Genomic DNA, 21,730 nt, shown 5'->3' with positions numbered 1-21,730 from the left:
TGCTTTTCTTGTTTGAAATTGTGACAGTTGTGAATCCTCTCCTCTTCTAAATGCATTCCCTCACACATTCCTATTCTCACCTTTTTGACTGAACAGAAAAGTATTTCACGAGTCTTCTGAGAGTAGAACCTTCCCCAACCTGGTGCCTTTCAGATGTTTGGGACTCCAACTCCCATCAGCCCCAGTCTACAGATTGGGAAAAAGCTGTATGGGAATGTACACCAGGACTGGGGAAGCTGTAGCCTGCTAGATCCTGCTGGACTCCAAGTCTCATTGTTTCTATTTATTGTTCATGCTGGCTGGGGCTGATGGGAGTTGGAGTCCAACAACATCTGCAAAGTTACAGCTTCTCCAGTCCCAGTGTAGAATTCCATACCCCCTGGCTGCAAGCTGGGTGAATGGAAAGAGAAGATAGAATCCAACCTTTAGAATAGTTCAGCGTCACAAACTGCAGCAAGACCAGAATGCAACCTCATTCATAAAGAGGGAGAAAATGAAATGTTATATGGGCATTTAGTTTAGCTGGTGTAGACTAGCCTCCCAAAGGGGGATACAGGAAAAGGGGGACACGAGTTTTGCAAGAGACTAGAATCTTCCATTCTCTACAGAAAATGTATAGAGGCATCCAGCACCCTTAGCCATAGTAAAAAGGGCAACAACAGAACTGAAGCTGATATGGGTAGGAAGAAAGGGGGGGGATATATACATATTCAGGTTATACTTGCTCTGGACTACAGAAAAAGAGTGTTAAAAGTCACACTCTTAACAAGAACGAATGGCTGTGCTCCTTATTATACCACTATTGGTGATGGAAGTCATGTGTTGGAGTATATAAAGATTTTGCTGGCAGAAAAAGTAAAGTAAAGTAAATGTAGTTCTTGTAGGGAAGGGGTGAGAGAAAATTGGTTCAATTTATATTTTAAAACAAATCTATCTAGTGAGTGATTCCTGAGACAATATGCAAACAGAAACACAGTTATCCTTTGAAAGACACACCTACACAATTTGCAAGTTTTCCAACCAAAAATGTGTACAAAAATGCATATATCAGGGGAAAGGATGCATAATAATGCATTTATGTAAACTAAAACATTAATAATTTTTTGGGAAGGACTTCTTAATTTTTTTAACAACTGATGTGTCAATTTGGAGAACTGAATTTAGGATTGATAAAAAGGGGAAACTGAGAGAAACCAAAACTGATGTGAGAATTGTTTCTAAAAACATGTCCTTGAATAATTTTTAAAAAATGTATATTTTTAGTACATGGAGGTATTTTGCTTCTTTCCTTTTTGCCAGAGCTGTTGTCCAAGTTTTGTGGATGTGGGAAAATTCTGACAAAAAGGGGAAAAGGAGCAGAAATTGCTGATATTTGTTTATTTGTCCCTTGTCCAGATGGAGATCAATCCATTGCAAATGATTAGTATTCTCTGTCATTGTTGCTTTCAGTCAGCACAAATATGTAATTCATTATGTAACTCACACACCCCGTCATTTTGCATTGAGAGTTCTTTGCATTGAAATGAATGGGGTGGAATAAATGAGAACACAATTACATAAGTTATGTAAGATTTGTGATTTTACCACAGTGGACAATGAGACAAATAATATAGTTTTTTATGGAAGATGAACTGCAGCAGAATAGAAGCAGTGCTGCAAGCAATTACAGGGTGGAATGGAAAACAGTGCCTTCTTCCATCCCAACTTCCTATAAGCAGGCAAGTTAACAGCTGTTACAGGGGTTCGGGAGACCCCATCCAACTAGCTCCTCCAATGATGTGCCCAGGCCTTCGTGTTCTATTTATCAATTCCATGAAGCCAGCATGGACTGTGATACCTCTTGGAGCCAGTTCAGAGGAAATGCCATGTGGTGAAAAACCCTGCTTCAGGCTAGCCACTGGGTGAACTGTCAGGCAGCATGGACTTCTCCAGGAGTCACAAAGGTCTGGGTTTTTGTATTGGTTTTCTTTAAAAATGAGGTATAGAGAACAAAGAAGGTGCTTTCATTCTCAATAAGAAAAACAAGCAGCTCAGGAAAAGGAAACTTGTTTCAGCTGTCACCCTTAATGAAGCTTTCCAATCCCAATTTAAAATACTCTCTGCTTTCCTTTTTTCATTAGCTTTTATTGCTTCTTTTTAATCACCTACTTAACTCATGCCTGTGGACAGTGGCTTGGAAACATTGAAAGTCTAAGTGACTACAACTCCTTTAGATGAATGTGACAGAAGAAAGAAAGAAAGAAAGAAAGAAAGAAAGAAAGAAAGAAAGACTGCAACATAGGTTCAGATCATCAGCATGTTATTTGCTCAGTTTATCTCAAATTAATTGAACCAAAAAGAAGGCACCCCCCCCCGAAAAAAAACTCCAAATCTATCTTATTTCTCTTACCATCACTACTGCTTTTTTCTTCTGCCATTCACTGTGATCCATGTTCCTAAGTTATGCCTTAGGCCAGCCTTGGGCAGCCTAGAGCCCTTCAGATATTTTGAACTACAACTCCCATCAGTTCCAGCTAGCAGGACCAAAGGCTGCCTAAGGCTGGCAATGGTTGCTACAGACTATAAATTCACTGGACCATGGACTGTAAGTACTTAGCAATTATAAATTACCATTTAAGTGAGGAGAACAGGAGACCAAAATGTCAGAAATGTCTCGAGTGAACTCTAGCTTCTCATTCTAAAAAGGCAATGCTAAATTTGATCCTTGAATTTCCTTGAATTATTTTGCTACTTGGAAAAAGAAAAAAGCCAGAACTGGAATACTTTGCATTTTGGAATGCATACAATTAACACATTTTGCTTTCTACAGCTACTTTTGCTACAATGTGTGTTTCAGGCTCCTAGATTAATTGGGATATTGACAGGATCCTATCAATATAGGACAATTGTACTTACAATGATCAGCAAGATGAAGTAGATGAAGTTGTAGAATGAATGAGCATCCATCACATAGTACATAATCTCAACCCACCCTTCCAGTGTAATCACCTATAGAAAAAGAAAACAAGAACAAAAAAATGTAAAAACTACAGAAAGACAGTACAGTGATACCTTGGGTTACATCCGCTTCAGGTTACATCCGCTTCAGGTTAAAGACTCTGCTAACCCAGAAATATTACCTCGGGTTAAGAACTTTGCTTCAAGATGAGAACAGAAATCGTGCTCTGGCGGCACAGTGGCAGCAGGAGGCTCCATTAGCTAAAGTGGTGCTTCAGGTTAAGAACAGTTTCAGGTTAAGAACTGACCTCCGGAACGAATTAAGTTCTTAACCCGAGGTACCACTTTAATGTAAAGCAGTCAAATCCATTCCAATGAGTTGACTGCTCCAGTCCACACATTTTGTGTTATTTTGCTAGACTTTCAGTGTTAGGAACCCTCCACTTGATGCAAAAAAATCAGAACCCACAAATCCTATAAATCTTTCCAGTCCATTAAAGTAGCACTAATTTGATCTGGGCCAGCAGTGCAGTATCTTTTCACTATGACATGAATGGAAGGATGGGAGTTTTGCTCCTGTAGACTCTCTGAATCCAGTTGGGCTCTCTGAATCTGACACATTTAGCTGAATGAGAGCCAACCAAAGTTTAGCACTTCTAAGTGAGTGCTGTTGATTTCAATAACATTTAAGTGTGTCCTTAACTTCCCCAATGAAATCACTTGGCAGAATATTCAATGTCAGTCTAATCATACTCTTAGATGGCTTCAGAAATTAAAGGAAATAATCCTAAGATTTAGGTGCATTCCCATGTTAGCCTCACCATGTGTTGAAGGCCTACAGGCTAGGTTTGATCTAGACATGTAGACCGAGTAAATATGTAAACAGAAGTAGTTCTCTCTAACACATTTCAGATGCTTTAATACCAGTTATATATGCAGTCTTTTAATCATCAAAAGAGAGCGGGAAAGTCAGGAGTTATACACTAATATCCTTATATTTGGAAACAATTAGTGAGTTCACGGTTTAAGTGGTAGTTGAGCAGATGAAACATATGGACGATGAGCATGATGGTTCGTATTCCCTGACAGGCTTATTGCAACCCACTGCTGCACTGAGTAAATACTCAAGGAGCTAAGACATAACAATTCATGACAACTGATTGTCATCCACATTATCAAGCTATTGCTGCAGGTGAATGGAATTTTAAGTTCACCCTATTCCAAAGGCCTACTGAGTAAGAGGAACAGTAATATCTTACAACAAGAAAGATATTAAGTTTGATATCCTCATTGGCTTTTCCTTATGGAGCAAAGCTTTTTAATCATCATCATCATCATCATATCTTGCTGTGCTACCAAATGGTGGTATGTTGATGTAAAGGCACTGGAGGACTTCAACCAAGGACTATTGCCACAGCATACAGGTGAATTATTCCCTGCCCCACCAGGACAGCTCTTAAAGAACTGAGGGAATTTCCAGCCTAATCTTTGTTATGCTGCAGCTCTACATGCCAGAGTACAATCTGCTGTTGCTCTGTCCAGCCATGGCCCTGAGACCTGCCTGGCGCTATATGACTTCCCTGTTCAAGTTGAGCTCCTCTGTCTGAATAACTCATAAGATGGAGGAACAGCACAGAGTGCTACTCTACATCTGGTACCTACCTAACGTATATGTGTGTTCCTGACTCTGGCCATTTGGTTCGTTTCTGCCCAACCCTGTGTCCCAACACCAGCCCATCTTTTGACTACGTCTCTGGTTCTCATCCTTGTTTGTCTGAACCAGTGGCTGACCTCTAGCTTGAACCTGATCACATCCTTCTGCCTATAGCCCAGGGATAGGGAAACTGTGGCTCTTCTGATGTTTTTGGACTCCAACTCCCATAACCCTGACTATTGGCCATAATGGCTGGAGCTGATGAGAACTGGAGTCCAAGAACATCTGGATGACTACAAGTTCCTCATCTTTGATCCAACCCATATACAGTCATGCCTCGGGTTACAGCCACTTCAGGTTGCGTTTTTTCGGGTTATGGACCGGCAAAACCCGGAAGTACCAGAACAGGTTACTTCCAGGTTTCAGTGGTTGCGCATGTGCAGAAGCACTAAATCGCGCTTTGCGTATGTGCAGAAGCACCGAATTGCAACCTGTGCATGCGCAGGCACAGGTTGTGAACACTGTGGGTTGCGAACGTGCATCCCACACGGATCATGTTTGCAACTCAAGCACCCACTGTAATATTTCCATCACAGAAGTAGCCTGACAACTATGCTATCACCACATGAATAATACAACATATGCTGAGACCCACACTACTGTTTCAGTAAAGGACTGTATATCACTAATGAGAAGAAGTGTAGGTCACATTTATAGACTTTGGACTGGTTCCTGGACATCTCAGTTCAGATTACCTGAAATATAACAATCCATGCATAGCCAATATTATCAAAGTTGATAGCCCCTTTGTGTGGGTTGGCATTGCCCGTGCGACACTCATTGTAATACTGGTTCCAGTTGACACACATGCCGCTGACGTTGAACTCCTGTCTTACAGAGGTGTAGTAGTAATAGTCATCCTTGTCCAAACAGCAAACGTGGCCTCGCTCCTTCAGTGGGGGAATCTCGTGACAGCCCATGATTCCATTATCTCCCGACAGTGAACAGATGAAGGGCTTTTCATCGTCCTCCTCAGGTTGATAATAGAGAGGAAGGGTAATGTTACCTTGTCTGAGGGGACACAAAAGGCACACTAATTAATTTGTTATTGCAAACACTAGAGTTAATATTCCTGGCGATGGGCAGTACCATGATCACAATAACCTTCCAACCAGCTATTACAGGGATATAGCTTATTAAGGATTATGTAGTGTCACAGAAAATGAGCTGCTGGTTTCCCATTTAACACTAGCCACAGTTTGCTGTGATGTCTGACTTAGAAAACTATGGCTAGCATTCATCCCTCCAAACCAGAATAATAAAACAGGAAGATTCTAATTCTAGGGAAACAGAAATTACACAGAGAAAGGAAACAGTGAGAGACAGCAGGAAGGGTGGAGAGTGAATGGGTCTGTGGCTCATTCAGGATGACCTAAACAGTGGTCTAGAGAATCAGCTGAATTGAGCTACAGCCCCTAGCAAAAATCAATTTCTAGACATTGGGGAGGGCGGGGGGAAGGTTTTAAGAAAGGCCACAGTAAGAGTGCAAGTTTTTATCCATTTTTCTTCCCTAAGTGGCATACTTTCCACATAGTCAGAACTAAAATAGATAGCAGATGTATGCCTCATGCAGCAAATGGGTAATCTGGGACTGCGCCAGTGTATGGAAGTATTTAACATACTTATTTCCTAACATCTGACAGCAATACTTCCCATAATATTGAATCCAAACTTAAAACTGTAGAATCCCACAGAATTCGAGATTTGTAGAAAATTAAAAAGACCGTGAATAATCTTAAAATATTACAGCAGAGTCTGGAATGGCAGGATCAGCTGCTGTAGCTATGGGCTGCTTTGCCCATTATTTTTCAGAGGTATGCCAAAGGTGTTTTAAGCACAGACCTGAAAATGTAACATGAATGCACCAGACATGTTGCTTTAAAAAAACGTATCATAAAGGTGCATACATCGGGGAGTCAGGATTGGCTGCATCTCCTGCTGAGGAATGTGAGAGATGGCCTGGAGACTGATCTACAACTTCCAAATGACACATCTCTAGCATTACAAATCCACAGGGCCTGAGCACTTGGGTCAGGGCCAACAGCCAGGTGATCTAGGCAGCCAACCAGAGATCGTGACCCTGCCTTCCCTGGGTTGTCAGCCAGGTTGTCAGGAAACCTTTTCTAAATAGCAGGGGGGCAACTTAGGGAAGCATGTGCGAGGTTGCTAAGCAACATCTGAAACTGAATATGGTAGAGGAGAAAGCATAGGGGCCTAATAGGCATTTACTGGGTAATTCCAATCAAATGGCCATTTTGTTAGTGATTATCATTCAGATTAAAAATAGAAGGTTCTGCATGAATCATATGAATCATGCTGACAGGTTTTTTGTTTTTTGTTTAAAGACTGTTTTGGAGATAAAAACACATTCTAGCATCTCTTAGCCAATGGCAACCAAGCCTTTCTCAGATGGAAATATCTTGGGAGTCAGGAGGGGCAGAGAGGAGTTGTGGGTGGCCTAGGAAGGGCAGGACTAGGGATGGGAAGGAATTTGATTCTGTTTGCATTTAAGGCCAGATTCTTCAAATTTAAACTTTCTGAAACACAGCCATCCTTCAAAATTTACACATAACTGAATTTTGTAATGGAGTTTTCAAACCAAACAATGTGTACAAAAAGGTATATATGTACATAAAAATGAATAAACTAGTGAAAGAACATGCAAAAGTGCATTGAATTAGGAAAAATTGCTTGCAAAAATGTGTACGTGAGTGAAAACGACATACAAATATGTGTTAATTGGGGGAAATGCACTAAAATGCTGAATAATTTTCACGAGGATTTGTTTTATTGCATATTTAATAGATTTATATTTCCAATTTTAAATTTAAGATTGGAAAAAATAAAAAACCTAAAGAACTAAAATCAACACATTATTTGATTCCTAGGCAGGACCAGAAGGTTCACTTAGTAGGGAACCCCAGATTCTGGCCATAGGTTAGTCATTTTGTGGACTGGCAGTCTCTACTTGATAGGACTGCTTCCTTTATCATTTGTGTAATATACAGTATATAAAGCTGGCAGGACACGGGATGAAGTTGACTGTTGGTAGCAGCAGCCAAATATCACAGCCATTTTGCCTTTGATAGGAACAGAGCACATTGTGTCATTCTTTAAGCCTGTAATGAACACATAATGCAAATGCAGCCTTGAAAATATTCATAAAGCGACATGAATTAGCTACATGTATAAAAAATATATTGTTGATCTGGTTCAAGGGACTTGGTAGGGTTTTAATAACAGCTTGCTAGGGCTGCTGCTTGAGTTTTTTTAAAAAATATCTGATTTGGCTATAAGGATGCTTTAAATTGCTGATTTGTATGTCATAACTATTTATCAATGTCCATGTTGTTTTAGTGGGCTAGAGTTTGGCATTCTTTGTTGGTTTCTTAGTGTATTTTTAAGTGGAAAAGTGAAAAAGAAATAAAAATAAAATAAAATGCACACTCAGAAATGCACGCTCAGGTTAGGCCCAGGCTATGTGAAGGACTATATTCTCCCATATGAGCCTGCCTGGACTCTGAGATCTTTGGGGGAAGCCCTTTTCTTGGTTCTGCCACCCTAACAGGCACGCTTGGTGGCGACGCAAGAGAGAGCCTTCTCAGTGGCTGCTTCCAGACTTTGCATCTTTTTAGTAAGAGGAAGACTGCGAAGCTGCCTGCTATGCTGTCTGATGTGGTTATTCCCCTCTGCCCCCCCAAAAGCCATGCACCCCTATATATGTTCTGTGTGTCCCCCCAAAAAAACCTCTGGACCTGATTTGGGGAGGGTGCAAGGGTGCACAGGTGGAAATCATTTGCTGTAGTGGATATGTTTAGTTTGATCGTTCCCTAAGGTTGTGAAGTAGCTCAGCAACAAAGGAAGTTAAGAAGGGGTAAAGATAAGAGAGGCTTGCTTCACAGACTGTTCCCTCTCCCCATCACTCACATTGTCAAGTTCTCTTCCATGAAACAGCGGTTTCTCAGCAGACCAGCCCATAGCTGCACCCCAATGATGCCAAAGATGAAGAAGACGAAGAAGCAGAGAAGCAAAACGTTCCCCAGCATAGGCAGGGTGTCCAAAAGCAAATTCACCAGGATTCGCATGCCTGCAAGAGGGACCAGGGCCAGGAAAGGAGAGAGGGATAGATCACGGCATAGGAGGGAGGAAGGTAATTGAGAAAAAGAAAGGGAAAGGAGATATAAAACAGAATGGGGAAAGAAAGAAGACAACGTTATGTGGGGGAAATCCTGGATCGAAACAAGGTGCAGGCAGCTAGAGAACTCTATAAAGGAGGTGTGGGGAACTTTTGGCCTTGTAGATGTTGCTGAACTACAACTCCCATCATCATCCCTGGCTATTGGCCTTGCTTGCTTGGGTTGCTGGGAGTTGTAGTTCAGCAACATCTGCAAGGCCAAAAGTTCCCCAATCCTGTGCAGCAGTTTTGCAGCTCTGAATTAAGTACAGTAGCACATTTAGCCAAATGGTGAATCCAGGCCTATCGATGCATGTTATATCTGTTCTTATTTGACCACATTACTTATGCAATGTCTCCAAATATATGAGGTGCTTTCAAAAAATCAGGATACAAGGGACTCAGCTTCTGGGGCTGCTGACATGATACATGCTTTACAATGTCAGAATGCAAAGATGCAAAAAATAAAATAAAAAGGAAGAAAAGGGAATGTGTGAAACTTCAATTTGTTGACAAACCCTACCATGTTTTGAGTTAAAATGCATTCTTCATCAGGGAACGTTTACTTCAAAGAAAGCTTCTGTTCAGAGAGCCAATAAGAAGGAGCTCCTCAATCATATCCAAGAATGGCTTTCTTTGAACTAAGTATTACTTAATGAAGACAGCATTTTAGTTCACAATGCAGTGGCTTTTGCCATGTACTTTTTCTTCTTCTTCATTTCCTTTGGATCTTGATTAATTGGACGCTACCCTATTGTCGTGCGTAGAATCTGTAGCATCTTCAGACTACAACAGCTGAATAAACTTTTGGCTTGTTTCTCTCCTTGATCCCTTTACTCTGCTAAGATAACGGACTAGCCCCTTGGATAGGATAGATTGCACCCGTTTACTAAATTAATTACATTCTCTGTGTTCCCTGTGGTCACTTGAGTTCTGCAAATCCTTCCAAGCATCAATCACATTCCTAATCCCCCCACCTGCTTCCCTCCCCACAGCTGAGACTCCCTACTGCAGGGGTCCAGGGAATTTCACATTACAAGATGCTGCATGTAGGCCAGCATATAATTAACTAATTAGCTATTTATAACTAGTTCATTACTTCAAATGGCTGGGGAAGGGAGAGGGAAAGATAAGATTAGGATTCAGCGACAATCCCTAGAGGCACCAGTTAATCCCCTTTTTATGCCCACTGTCAAGTAATTAGCCACATCAAGTTGCGCTTTACACTCTGTCTCATTTTCCTGCTTTATTCTGTTCCTGCGCCTGGGAATAAGGGACTCTGAGCTCAAGGAGAGCACCTGGAATTGGCTACAATGAAGGCTTGGGGCATTCATAGATATAGGTGCAATTTGCACAGGTACAGATATTAATTCCCATTAAAAAAAATCCTGAGGTTTTCAATGAACAATGTGTGTCCTGAAACCTCTTTTCTTTAAGATCTGTGAAATCCAAGTGAGAGAAGAAATGAACAGATGTCCAAAACTGTTCACATAACACCACTGGCAAGTGAACAGCACTTACATACAGAATTGCCACTGGTATTAACATTTAACTCCAGGGGCTTTGATTTTAATCAATGGGGCGACATCGTTTTATAACCATCTTACCACTGCATGTCTTGTGGAGTTAAAAGTCCCCAGATTGACATCGTTTCCAGCAAAACCACGAATAACAATGAAATATACTGTCAGTGTTTTCTCTCATTAGCATGGGATTAGACAAATGCATGGACTCTAAGGCTATGCATCATGGCTGTATTTCTACCTCCAGAATGAGAGGCGCAGTGCCCCCAAATGGCAGTCACTAGGATTCAACAGCAGAGAGGGCTGTTGACCTCATGCCTTTCTTGAGGGCTTCCCAGAAGCATCTGGTATGGGAAACTGAATGCTGGATAGGCCTTTGGTCTGATCTGGCAGGGCTCTTCTTACAACCATATTTGACCATATATATCCAGCATCTTAGAAGGGCAGAAGGGGGTGGGGTGCTGCGTCACTTCAAGTAGCATAAATGACTGAGGAGAGAAGTGTGGATGTTGAGTCCCAGTTGTGGAAGAGGCCTCTGGCAAGAGTGAGTGGGAAAGGATGAGTATATCTAAGGAACCTGAAGGAGTTTCACATGGGACAAATTTGCAGGGCAATTTAGACTTAGTGAAACTGCACTGTTGTAGCCCCTCTAGGACGACTACTTATACAGTGGTGCCCCGCAAGACGAACGCCTCGCAAGACGGAAAACCCGCTAGACGAAAGGCTTTTCCGTTTTGGAGGCGCTTCGCAAAACGAATTTCCCTATGGGCTTGCTTCGCAAGACGAAATGTCTTGCGAGTTCCTGCGGGTTTCCCCCCCCCTTTCCCCCTTTTCCTAAGCCACTAAGCCGCTTATCAGCTGTTCTGCTGATAAGCCACTTAACAGCTGATTGCTAAAAGCCGCTAAACCGCTAATAGCGCTAATCCGCTAAGCTGTCAATGGGCTTGCTTCGCAAGATGAAAAACCCGCTGTACGAAGAGCCTAATGGAACGGATTAATTTCGCCTTGCGAGGCACCACTGTATAATGTTTCATGCCTAGTGTCATGCCTTTCAGAAGTTATTTCATGAACAAATTTTCAGGGGAAAGCGACACCAAAATAGTCCACCTACTGAATGTTTCTCAGTTAAAAATCTCATCCAAAAAAATCTAGAGTATTGCTCATGAAATCACTTCCAATAAAGGTCCCCATAGTTAACACATTTCAAAATAAATTTTCCACTTGTAAGTAACCTGGGAACATTTCAGGTCCTCACTGCCTGAACACCATACATCATGCCATAACTGTCCTTCAAAAGAACATCGGAAGGGACTGCTGGACTAGGCCAGAGGCCCATCTAGTCTAACTTCCTGTTCTCATGGGGGCCACCCAGAGGCCTACTGGAAACCCACAAGCAGGACCTGGGTGCAACACACCTCTTCCCTCCTGCAGTTACCAGCAACTGACATTTAGAAACATTCAACCTCTAACAGTGGAGGTATTAATCATATTTAAATATCACAAGTAAATAAGAATGTGGTGGAAGAGAACCAAGGACAGCAAAATGAACGTGGGTAAAAGCAGGGATCAGCAAACCTTTTCAGCAGGGGGCCGGTGCACTGTCCCTCAGACCTTGGGGGGCGGTGGACTATATTCTGAGGGGGGGGAATGAACAAATTCCTATGCCCCACAAATAACCCAGAGATGCATTTTAAATAAAAGCACACATTCTACTCATGTAAAAACATGCTGATTCCTGGACCGTCCACGGGCCAGATTTAGAAGACGATTGGGCCAGATCCGGCCTCCTGCCCTTAGTTTGCCTACCCATGGGTAAAAGCATTTAGGACCTGCCTTTGTAATTAGTATGGTCCTCACATGACTGGTTTTAACCCATGATGTTTCTCTTTCTTCCTGCACTGACTTAGGTTGCAATAAACAAGCCATATACCCAATCTGGGAAAGCTCCATTAAAAAAAAGAAAAGAAAAAGATTTACATGTGTTCATACTGGGAGCAATTTCAATTTTCAGTATTAGCAGAAATCCAAAGGCAAATGTTTTAAAAAGAGGAATGATCAAATAAATAGTCATCCCAACACCTGGGGTTGGTTCAAAACTTTAGCCTCCGAACACCAGCAGTTGCCTTGTTTCTGGGGCACCAAATTATACAGTATTAGGGAGAGTGTAAATGTGAATGTGCTCAGAAGAGAAATGATCAGATAGGCACTTATCTGTTCAAAGCCTCCATCCCCTGACTATCAGGATGTAGTATCAGGAACCAGTTGCTTGGCTTCTGGAGCATCAATTATTCACCCGAAGAGAGTCTGAACATCTTGCCTGGGGAATATTGCACATACCATTACCTGCTCCTAAGTTTCTGATATGTGCCAATAAAAAGAACAGTGGTTAAGGGGGACTCTGCTAGCTTCTCAGATCTCCTCCTCCTCTTCTTGAACAAGCACAGCTGAGGCACAGCATCCCCACCTCACACATTTGTCAAATGGAAATAGGGACGCTTTTTACCTGATGCGAAAAGTCAGCTCCTCACAGTGAGGCAGAGAGAAGCAGCAGCAGGAGCACACATGGGCTCCGAGAGTTGACAAGCCCTGCTAAGTAAGTGTGGTGAAAATAACTCCACAGCATGCATTTTCCACTTTCACATAGACAACACCATATCCCTATCATTTTCTTCATACCACCATGAAAATCCATATCCCATAATATTCAGAATGTCAGAATTCATTATATACTAGGGAAACCTACAATACCTGGCACCATAGACAAGATGGATGCTATTCTGTCAGTCAAAGGAGTCCATTACGACGATAGGCCTCATCATTCGCATTATTATTAATAGTAGTAATTTATTATGTATGCATAAAGTCCCAGCAATGAGAGATAAGCATAATGAGAAAGCAGGCATTGTGCCCCTATTTAACAGGTACAGCTGGGGAATCTGCGTATGTAACTACCAACATCTGTACTATTTTAAGTAGCGGCTTTGCTTGCCTGAAGATTACTTGCCATCTAGCAAGAGCTTTCATGAAATCTGGAGATTTTGTATCAAAATTCTGAAAATCTTAGCTTGCATTTTTAGGCTCTCGCTGTTAGTCTTAAAAGTGTGTCTTAAATCATTCGAAAAGTACACTGTGCATAGTAGCGCCTCCATCAATGTGACAAAGCCAAAACCACATCATTTTCTCACCTTGGTAGGCTGGAAAATCCTGTTGCCACAGGGTGACGTGTGAATGGGAGAAACGAACTCTGAGAATACTAATAACTATTCCCCGAAACTGTCTTCTGCTTTTGGCAGTGCATATATTTGTAAATTAATATTCCCATTGCTAAATCTTAAATGTAAACTGAGATCATAATTAACTGATAGTTATCTCCCCAAATACCCCTTCGCTATTAGCTCAACAGCTGGATTACTCTAATGCAGCATTTGCCAACCTGGTGCCTTCCAGATGTTTTGGAGCACAACTCCCATTGTATGAAATGTGTGAAGGCTGCGCTACGTGTACTTTTCGTTTTACAGTGGACATCGCTGGTGGAACCTGGCTGATGTATAGACAAATCTGGGTCAAGATGGGAAGCAGCAAAGCACAGAAAGTGCAGCATCTTCACAGCAGACCTGCCTATGGTTTGCTGGCCTCCACTTTATTTACATAGATTCCAAGCAATCTATATTTGCTACGTCCCTGGGGACTACATTCACACTGAAACTATCTGGAGGAGACATCCAGACCAGCACTGTCATCTCCAATCCCAAAGCAGACCTTCTCCTAAGCATGGCCCTCCAATGACAGCAACTATGCCTGAGGACTTTAATTGTAAAAGCTGCAAGTGGTCATCCGGTTAACCTTCAGAAAGCCAGGTAAGAATGCCCTGAGTGACAGGAAAAGTTAAATTCCTCCTTGCTTCTCTCCACTCTGCCGGGCCAAAAAGAAATCCACCCACCCGCAGCAGCAGCAAATGTGGAACAATTTGTGCAACGGCTATAGCACAAGGACATGAACCTATGGCGCAGGGCCTCAGCAGCATGCACAGAGGACCACTGGGAATACCCAAGCATTCTGTAATTACTCCACTGGTAATTCAGGAGGCGATTTTGATTAACACTGTTAGAGTGCAGCACTGTGCACATAGCAGTGTCATTTATAGAGACACAGAACCAAGGTCCTGACTCCTGGTCAGTCGGCGCTCATTAAAAAGAGCCAGTGGAACAATCTAAACATCACAGGTAGCCTAAGGTCTCGGCCAAATGTCAAGGCTGCATCATTAATTTTGCCTGCTGTACCTCCGAAAACTCTGTAATTTGTTTCGGTACGTCATTTTCTTCATTTCCTTTCTTGCCGAAGTATATTGCTGTGCAACAAGTGGCAAGCTGTGCAGCAAGCAAAGGAAAACGTGGCTCCGGCGTCTTAAATCTGCACAGTCAGTTAATAAAAGTCGCTATGTGCTTTGGGGTTCATATGGACAAATGGTGTAGTACAAACACAAGATCAGTTTAAATATAAGCCAACGCCAAGCCCTTTTGGCCAAGGTGATGATGCTGCTGGCAGTCCAGATAAGAATGCCTGAGATCAGAGCAGCGTTTGAAGACAGCTGTAGTGCAGCAGTGGAGCACAGAGCGCACTCTTCGCATGCAGATGGGGTTCTGAGTTTAATGCCTGGTATATTGAGTCCCCTGTGTGAAACTCCAGTGAGCCCCTGCCAAGCAATTTCAGGAAGCGATACTGAGCTAGATTGACAAATGGCCTGACTCAGGTTCTAATGTTCCTATTTGCCATTAAGAAGGACCATGCGTAACCCTTCCCATGCTGGCTGCCATTTCCCCCATGTAACTCCACCTACCAACTACTTTTTAAGAACAGAAAAAGAGCCCGCCGGATCAGGCCAATGGCCCGTCTAATCCAACATCCTGTTCTTACAGTGGCCAATCAGATGCCTGTGGGAAACCCACAAGCAGGATTAGAACACAAGGCCACTCTCTTCTCTTGTGGTTTCCAGCAATTGATGTTAAGAAGGTTGCCTCCAACCATTAAGGCACAGCGCAGCCATCATGGCTAGTAGCCATCACTAGCCCTCTCCTCCATGAATTTGTCCAATCCTCTTTTAAAGTCAATGTCTTTGTCTAGTCCTCTTCCTGCCCAGTCCAGATCCATGTTTGCAATGCTATATGGATATATAACTGGGGCAGGGCAAAAGCCCCAGATGTCAGGAGGGTGGTGCAATTAGGATTCTCAGAGGAGCAATGTGCAGCTGTGATACTGAACTGCCCCCAGACCCCTATGGCATATACTGTATTTTTTGCCCTATAGGATGCACCGGCCCATAGGACGCACCTAGTTTTTTTTGGGGGGGGGGAAATCAAGGGAAAATTTTTTATCCCCCCCCCAGGCTAGAAGAGGGAGACGGAGCGCTCCGTCTCCCTCTTCTGCCTTCAGGGACAGCCTCCCTAGCCTCTGTGGGGCAGCGGCTTGCCCCGCTATCCCCCGAGCTTGTGGGGCTGGCAGGGGGGAGAAGCGGGACCAGGTCGAGGAATAGCGGGATGGTGGCGCTGCGCCTCCCCGCTGTCCTCCGAGCTTTTGGGCTGCAGGCTGCTGCCCGCAAGCCTTGCGAGCCCGCAGGACCTCCCGCCGGGCTTGCAAGACTTGCGGATAGCACCACCCCCTCTGTGAGATTCAGAAGCGAACTAGTTAGCTTGGAGCCCAACAGGTGCCTCTTCAACAATGGTTTCTGAAATATCTTAGGAAACTTTTTATTTGCTGTCTTCTTCTCCCACTGCTTTCATTTCGTGTGTGTGTGTGTGTGTGTGTGTGTGTGTGTGTGTGTGTGTTTTTCCTGTCAGCCTCTCTCTCTATTTTCTTTTTTCATTCTTAACATCCTCTCAGTGTGCCTTTTTCTCTTGCTGTTCTCCTCAGACTCTCTGTCCTTATAAGCTGTTGTCTGGAGGGCTCTGTCCTCCCCTCCTCCCTGTTTATCCTTTTCTATTGCCAGAGCAGAAGCCACACTGGCTCACAGCGAGGAGTAGCCAATATGAAAGGGACAATGACCTTTTCTCAGGCAGTCTGGGGTTGGGGATTGGGGAAGCAGCCATTCCACAAGAAAAGGAGAGGAGGGCCTGGACTATCGAAAGGGAAGGGAGGAAAGCTCCAATGAAACAATATTTGGCAAGCAAAGCAGGCCTTCTAGGGCATCAGCTATGAAAAGATTTGATCTTTGCAGCAAAATGCGCAAAGAATGAAATATGCATGAACACCAGGTGTGTGTTCTGGAGAGAGAAAGTTGCAGCCTCCTCACCGTCCTTGTGGGCAGATTTGCAGGGATGAGGCTGTGTCTGTCAAGGGGGCCCAGTGGAGGAAGTTTCTAGCTGGCAAATTTCCCCCAGAAGGCAAAGCTTGTGAAATATACTTTTAAATGTACCACTCTGTCACAGCCGGTGTGGGTGTGTAGGGAGAGGATGGCTGGTTCAGGGAAGGGCCTTGTTCTCTAGTGTCACACTAAAACTAAGGAGATGAGTTGGTGCAAATGTCTTGCTCTCACACACAGCCCCACACAAGGCATCCCATGTCATGAGCAGTGGACAGGGAGGTTAACAGAAGCAACTCTTCAAATACCACCCAAACTAAATGATACAGTGGGGTTTTTTTGGGGGGAGGGGGGTCTCCCTTTTGGAGCTGGACAGAGTGAATCGACTGCCTGACTCTGGAGGTGCCTCAGGGCCCTTGCTGACAAGCTTCTGTCGACTTCATAGAGTCCATGACTCCCTCCAGACAGTGCCTGTCAACCCCTATTAGCTTGGCTGCCACAGCTGAAGCCATCTTGAGTGAAGCAACCAGCATGTGCCAACCCTTGGGAAAGGGGAAGCGTAGCAAGCAATTTAGAAAGAGGAGAGCGGAGGGCTGCATGCAATATATACAGGCAGGTCTGGCAATTATATCCCTACTATTTAAAAATGCTTTCTTCTTTGCTTCTTTTCTAAAGCAGGCAGCCTTCCTGTGGCCATTGATTTCCACTGCACAGATGGTCCCAAAGACAAATGGCATATTGGACTTGTGGGGAGTAGCCTACTCCTAGTCAAAAATCACCCTTGTAGCACCCAAGAGTCTTGATGTAAAATATTAAGAAATGAAGCGCATAATAAAAATACACATGAGGGTCTATTATTACTGTTTTTCACTCCCACTTTACGTAAGCATGATTCCTAAGGCATGACTAGGTACACAAAGGGAGGGAGGATGAATATATGGACACAACTGTGGAGATTCCTATGAATGTAGCAGGTGGGGGGAAATGCTGCAGTGATCATGGAAATATTTACCAAACCCCTCCATGCCCAGCTTGGACCACACGTTGATCTTCCCATAAGCTGCTGTGAGTATACACAGTTGAGGAGGGCTCAAGAGATACTTATGCATTGAGAAACTATGAATCAAAGTTTTCAGGGCTCATTGTCACCATCCAAGTGTGATGAAAGAGAATGCATTGTACCAGACAACATCATTAAGCAAACAGTTTGTGAGCACCTAGAAAGGAATACTGTGATCACCAATAGTCAGCATGGATTTCTGAAAAATAAGTCGTGTCAGACTAACCTGATCTCGTTTTTTGACAGAATTACAAGCCTGGTAGATGAAGGGAACGCAGTGGATGTAGCCTACCTTGATTTCAGCAAGGCATTTGACAAGGTGCCCCATGATATTCTTGTAAAGAAGCTGGTAAAATGCGGTCTTGACTATGCTACCACTCAGTGGATTTGTAACTGGCTGACTGACCGAACCCAAAGGGTGCTCATCAATGGTTCCTCTTCATCCTGGAGAAGAGTGACTAGTGGGGTGCCACAGGGTTCTGTCTCGGGCCCCGTCTTATTCAACATCTTTATCAACGACTTGGATGATGGACTCAAGGGCATCCTGATCAAATTTGCAGATGACACCAAACTGGGAGGGGTGGCTAACACCCCAGAGGACAGGATCACACTTCAAAACGACCTTGACAGATTAGAGAACTGGGCCAAAACAAACAAGATGAATTTTAATAGGGAGAAATGTAAAGTATTGCACTTGGGCAAAAAAAATGAGAGGCACAAATACAAGATGGGTGACACCTGGCTTGAGAGCAGTACATGTGAAAAGGATCTAGGAGTCTTGGTTGACCACAAACTTGACATGAGCCAACAGTGTGACGCGGCAGCTAAAAAAGCCAATGCAATTCTGGGCTGCATCAATAGGAGTATTGCATCTAGATCAAGGGAAGTAATAGTGCCACTGTATTCTGCTCTGGTCAGACCTCACCTGGAGTACTGTGTCCAGTTCTGGGTACCACAGTTCAAGAAGGACACTGACAAACTGGAACGTGTCCAGAGGAGGGCAACCAAAATGGTCAAAGGCCTGGAAACGATGCCTTATGAAGAACGGCTAAGGGAGCTGGGCATGTTTAGCCTGGAGAAGAGGAGGTTAAGGGGTGATATGATAGCCATGTTCAAATATATAAAAGGATGTCACATAGAGGAGGGAGAAAGGTTGTTTTCTGCTGCTCCAGAGAAGCGGACACGGAGCAATGGTTCCAAACTACAAGAAAGAAGATTCCACCTAAACATTAGGAAGAACTTCCTGACAGTAAGAGCTGTTCGACAGTGGAATTTGCTGCCAAGGTGTGTGGTGGAGTCTCCTTCTTTGGAGGTCTTTAAGCAGAGGCTTGACAACCATATGTCAGGAGTGCTCTGATGGTGTTTCCTGCTTGGCAGGGGGTTGGACTCGATGGCCCTTGTGGTCTCTTCCAACTCTATGATTCTATGATTCTATGATTCTATGAACAACAATTACACCTTGGGTTGAAACCGAACTACAGGTATCTGTTTTGCTGAGGGCAAAATCAAACATCTCCATTTGCAACTCTGTTCTACAAGGGAACAAATGGGGATGTCTCAATTTCCCTTTCCTCCTCCTTTGTTCCTACAAGTACATAATGTCTCCCATAGTCTGAATTTGTCCCAAGCAGTTCCTCTTTCTTTCCATAGCGTACCTTGCAAAGTAAAAGGTAAAGGTAAAGGTACCCCTGCCCGTACGGGCCAGTCTTGCCAGACTCTAGGGTTGTGCGCTCATCTCACTCTAGAGGCCGGGAGCCAGCGCTGTCCGAAGACACTTCCGGGTCACGTGGCCAGCGTGATGAAGCTGCTCTGGCGAGCCAGCGCAGAACATGGAAACGCCGTTTACCTTCCTGCTGGTAAGCGGTCCCTATTTATCTACTTGCACTTGGGGGTGCTTTCGAACTTCTAGGTTGGCAGGTGCTGGGACCGAACGACGGGAGCGCACCCCGCCGCAGGGATTCGAACCGCCGACCATGTGATCGGCAAGTCCTAGGCACTGAGGTTTTACCCACAGCGCCACCCGCGTCCCTACCTTGCAAAGTACAAACACATAATTGAGCAGGACAGCCTTAGGAATCCAAGATCATGTAGAAACACAGATACAATATTGTACAATAAGAGAAAATGACTTACACCTTACGCACTGTTCCCTGTCTGAAATACTCTCCACTGCTTTGAAGCAATGCCCAGGCAGGTTGCTCTCTCTCACTTCATGCCTTTTTTGCAGAACTCCTTTCATGGAGTATCGCTGTTCCAATTCTTCCCCTCTCGGGCCCAATTTTAAAAGCTCAACATATTTTTAAAAGTTGAATATATAACAACCAGGCACGAGATGATGCTACACTGTTGAATTTCTGATATGCAGTTGCCTTCTCTTGCCATGTTAAATTTAAATGAAGTTCTGATCTTACAAAGAGTTTCTCATGCCAGAAGCTCAGCTTCAGTGGGACTATTTGCGCATGTAAAGATAAATAATGTACCACATGTCATTCCAAACCTTAGCAAAAGACTCTTGAAGCCTTTCAAGTGCTTTCAGTGTAATTTGGATCAAGCTAAATGTTTGAAAGTGTTCCCTTGTCCAAAAATATGCACCCGAAAATGATTGTTTTTCCTAGTTTATCTAAAACAATTGATAGAGCATTTTCTCACAAACGCTGTGGAGATGAGTGATAGAAAATTCTTATCTCTCTCTCATAATACTTGAATTTGTGGTCATCTAGTGATGTTTTTTGGCTGATATATCAGGACAGACAAAAATTAAACAAACAAGAGCTTCTTCACACAAACCATTAAACAACTTAGGAAATTCACTAACCCAAGTTATGGCGAAAAGAACTAGACAAATTAATGAAGGCTAAGTCCCATGATAACTGAGTATAACCCCTATGCTGTACTGGGCAACTCATGGTCTGGGGGCCATATCTAGCACCCCAGAAGCTATTCTGGGGCCTCTGAAGATACCCCCCTCCATTTTGTCAGTAGTGGTGATAGCTGCATTGCTTGGGTGGTCTGTGTGTGTTTTGGCATTCTGCCCTCTGTTGCAGGCTTTTTCTTGGTAATGGGCATTATGCAGGACCCAATACTTCATCTCAGGCACTTCCTGTAGCTTTACATTGGTGCCTGTCAAAGAGATAACAATCTTTAATGATCATTCTCAAGAGCAGCTGAAGTGCGAAGCCACAGATTGTATCTCTCTGTCAGGAGATCGTATCCCTTCATAAGGCATCAACATGAAGCTATGGTTGTCAAAGGTATCCATTGAAAATGAACCACCAAGCAGATTTCCTTCCATCTAACTGTTCAACCCCCATCACAGCACAGATTCTTGCTATGAATGCTTTTTGCCTTAGTTTGTGCCAATTATTTTTAATGTGCAAATTATGTCTAAATAGATTCATAAATTGTTTTGTAATGTACTCTGTGTACATATTCATTGATATATAATTGCTGCTGTCCTGACAGGTTCCTTGTTGCTTTTCTTTTTTTCTGAATTGTAGTTTGCTGACTTGGTGTTAGTTAACTGTTGTTACAATCAGCTTATATGCATGAAGACAAATAATATTTTATCAGAAGTAAGCCCCACTAGATTCAGTGTGGCTTATGCCCAGGTTAAATTGGGTTAGGATATTAACCTTAAGCCTCTGCCTACTGTGGATGTTAAATTTTTTTTTTTTTTGGTTAGCTGTAGACTCCTCTATACACTCCTTAGTTAAAATCCAAACTGCTTTGTCCAAGTGGGGAGAACCAGCTGGATTTGACTGCTTAGGTTTGACCATCAATTCACCCCCTAAATCATTGTATTAAAATATTTGTTTCCAAAGTGTCCTTGTCTCACTTTCAGCCCAATCCCAAATGCTTTGCTGTCCCCTGAAGTTTTGTTGGTACATAACTTGTTTTCCCCTCAGTCCTGTTTGTGCTGTGAATTTAAAAACCAATGGAACACATAATGTATTATTGTTCTTTTTCACATGGTAGCAATGCACTGGCACAAAAATGATTTAAAGCTGTCAAACACAACAGCATATTT

The 21,730-nt window shown here is 43.2% G+C and overlaps 1 protein-coding gene across 4 annotated transcripts in view; it reads right to left on the bottom strand.

Annotated features, from left to right (window-relative positions):
* Positions 1–21,730, bottom strand: part of CACNA1I (calcium voltage-gated channel subunit alpha1 I) — a 292,566-nt gene that overhangs the window by 83,559 nt on the left and 187,277 nt on the right. For all 4 annotated transcript variants that reach the window (XM_081877575.1, XM_081877574.1, XM_081877577.1 and 1 more), the window contains exons 6-8: positions 8,579–8,738; positions 5,347–5,662; positions 2,896–2,988 (exon numbers count right to left, since the gene is read on the bottom strand). In XM_081877575.1, coding sequence (XP_081733701.1) covers positions 2,896–2,988; positions 5,347–5,662; positions 8,579–8,738 — 569 coding nt within the window. The remainder of the gene's footprint in view (positions 1–2,895; positions 2,989–5,346; positions 5,663–8,578; positions 8,739–21,730) is intronic.

This window comes from Podarcis erhardii (assembly GCF_964252035.2).
Source record: "Podarcis erhardii genome assembly, chromosome: 10".
In the NCBI taxonomy this organism is placed as follows: Eukaryota; Metazoa; Chordata; class Lepidosauria; order Squamata; family Lacertidae; genus Podarcis; species Podarcis erhardii.
Note: the sequence above shows the minus strand (reverse complement) of the source record. Positions and strands in the feature narration are given on the sequence as shown.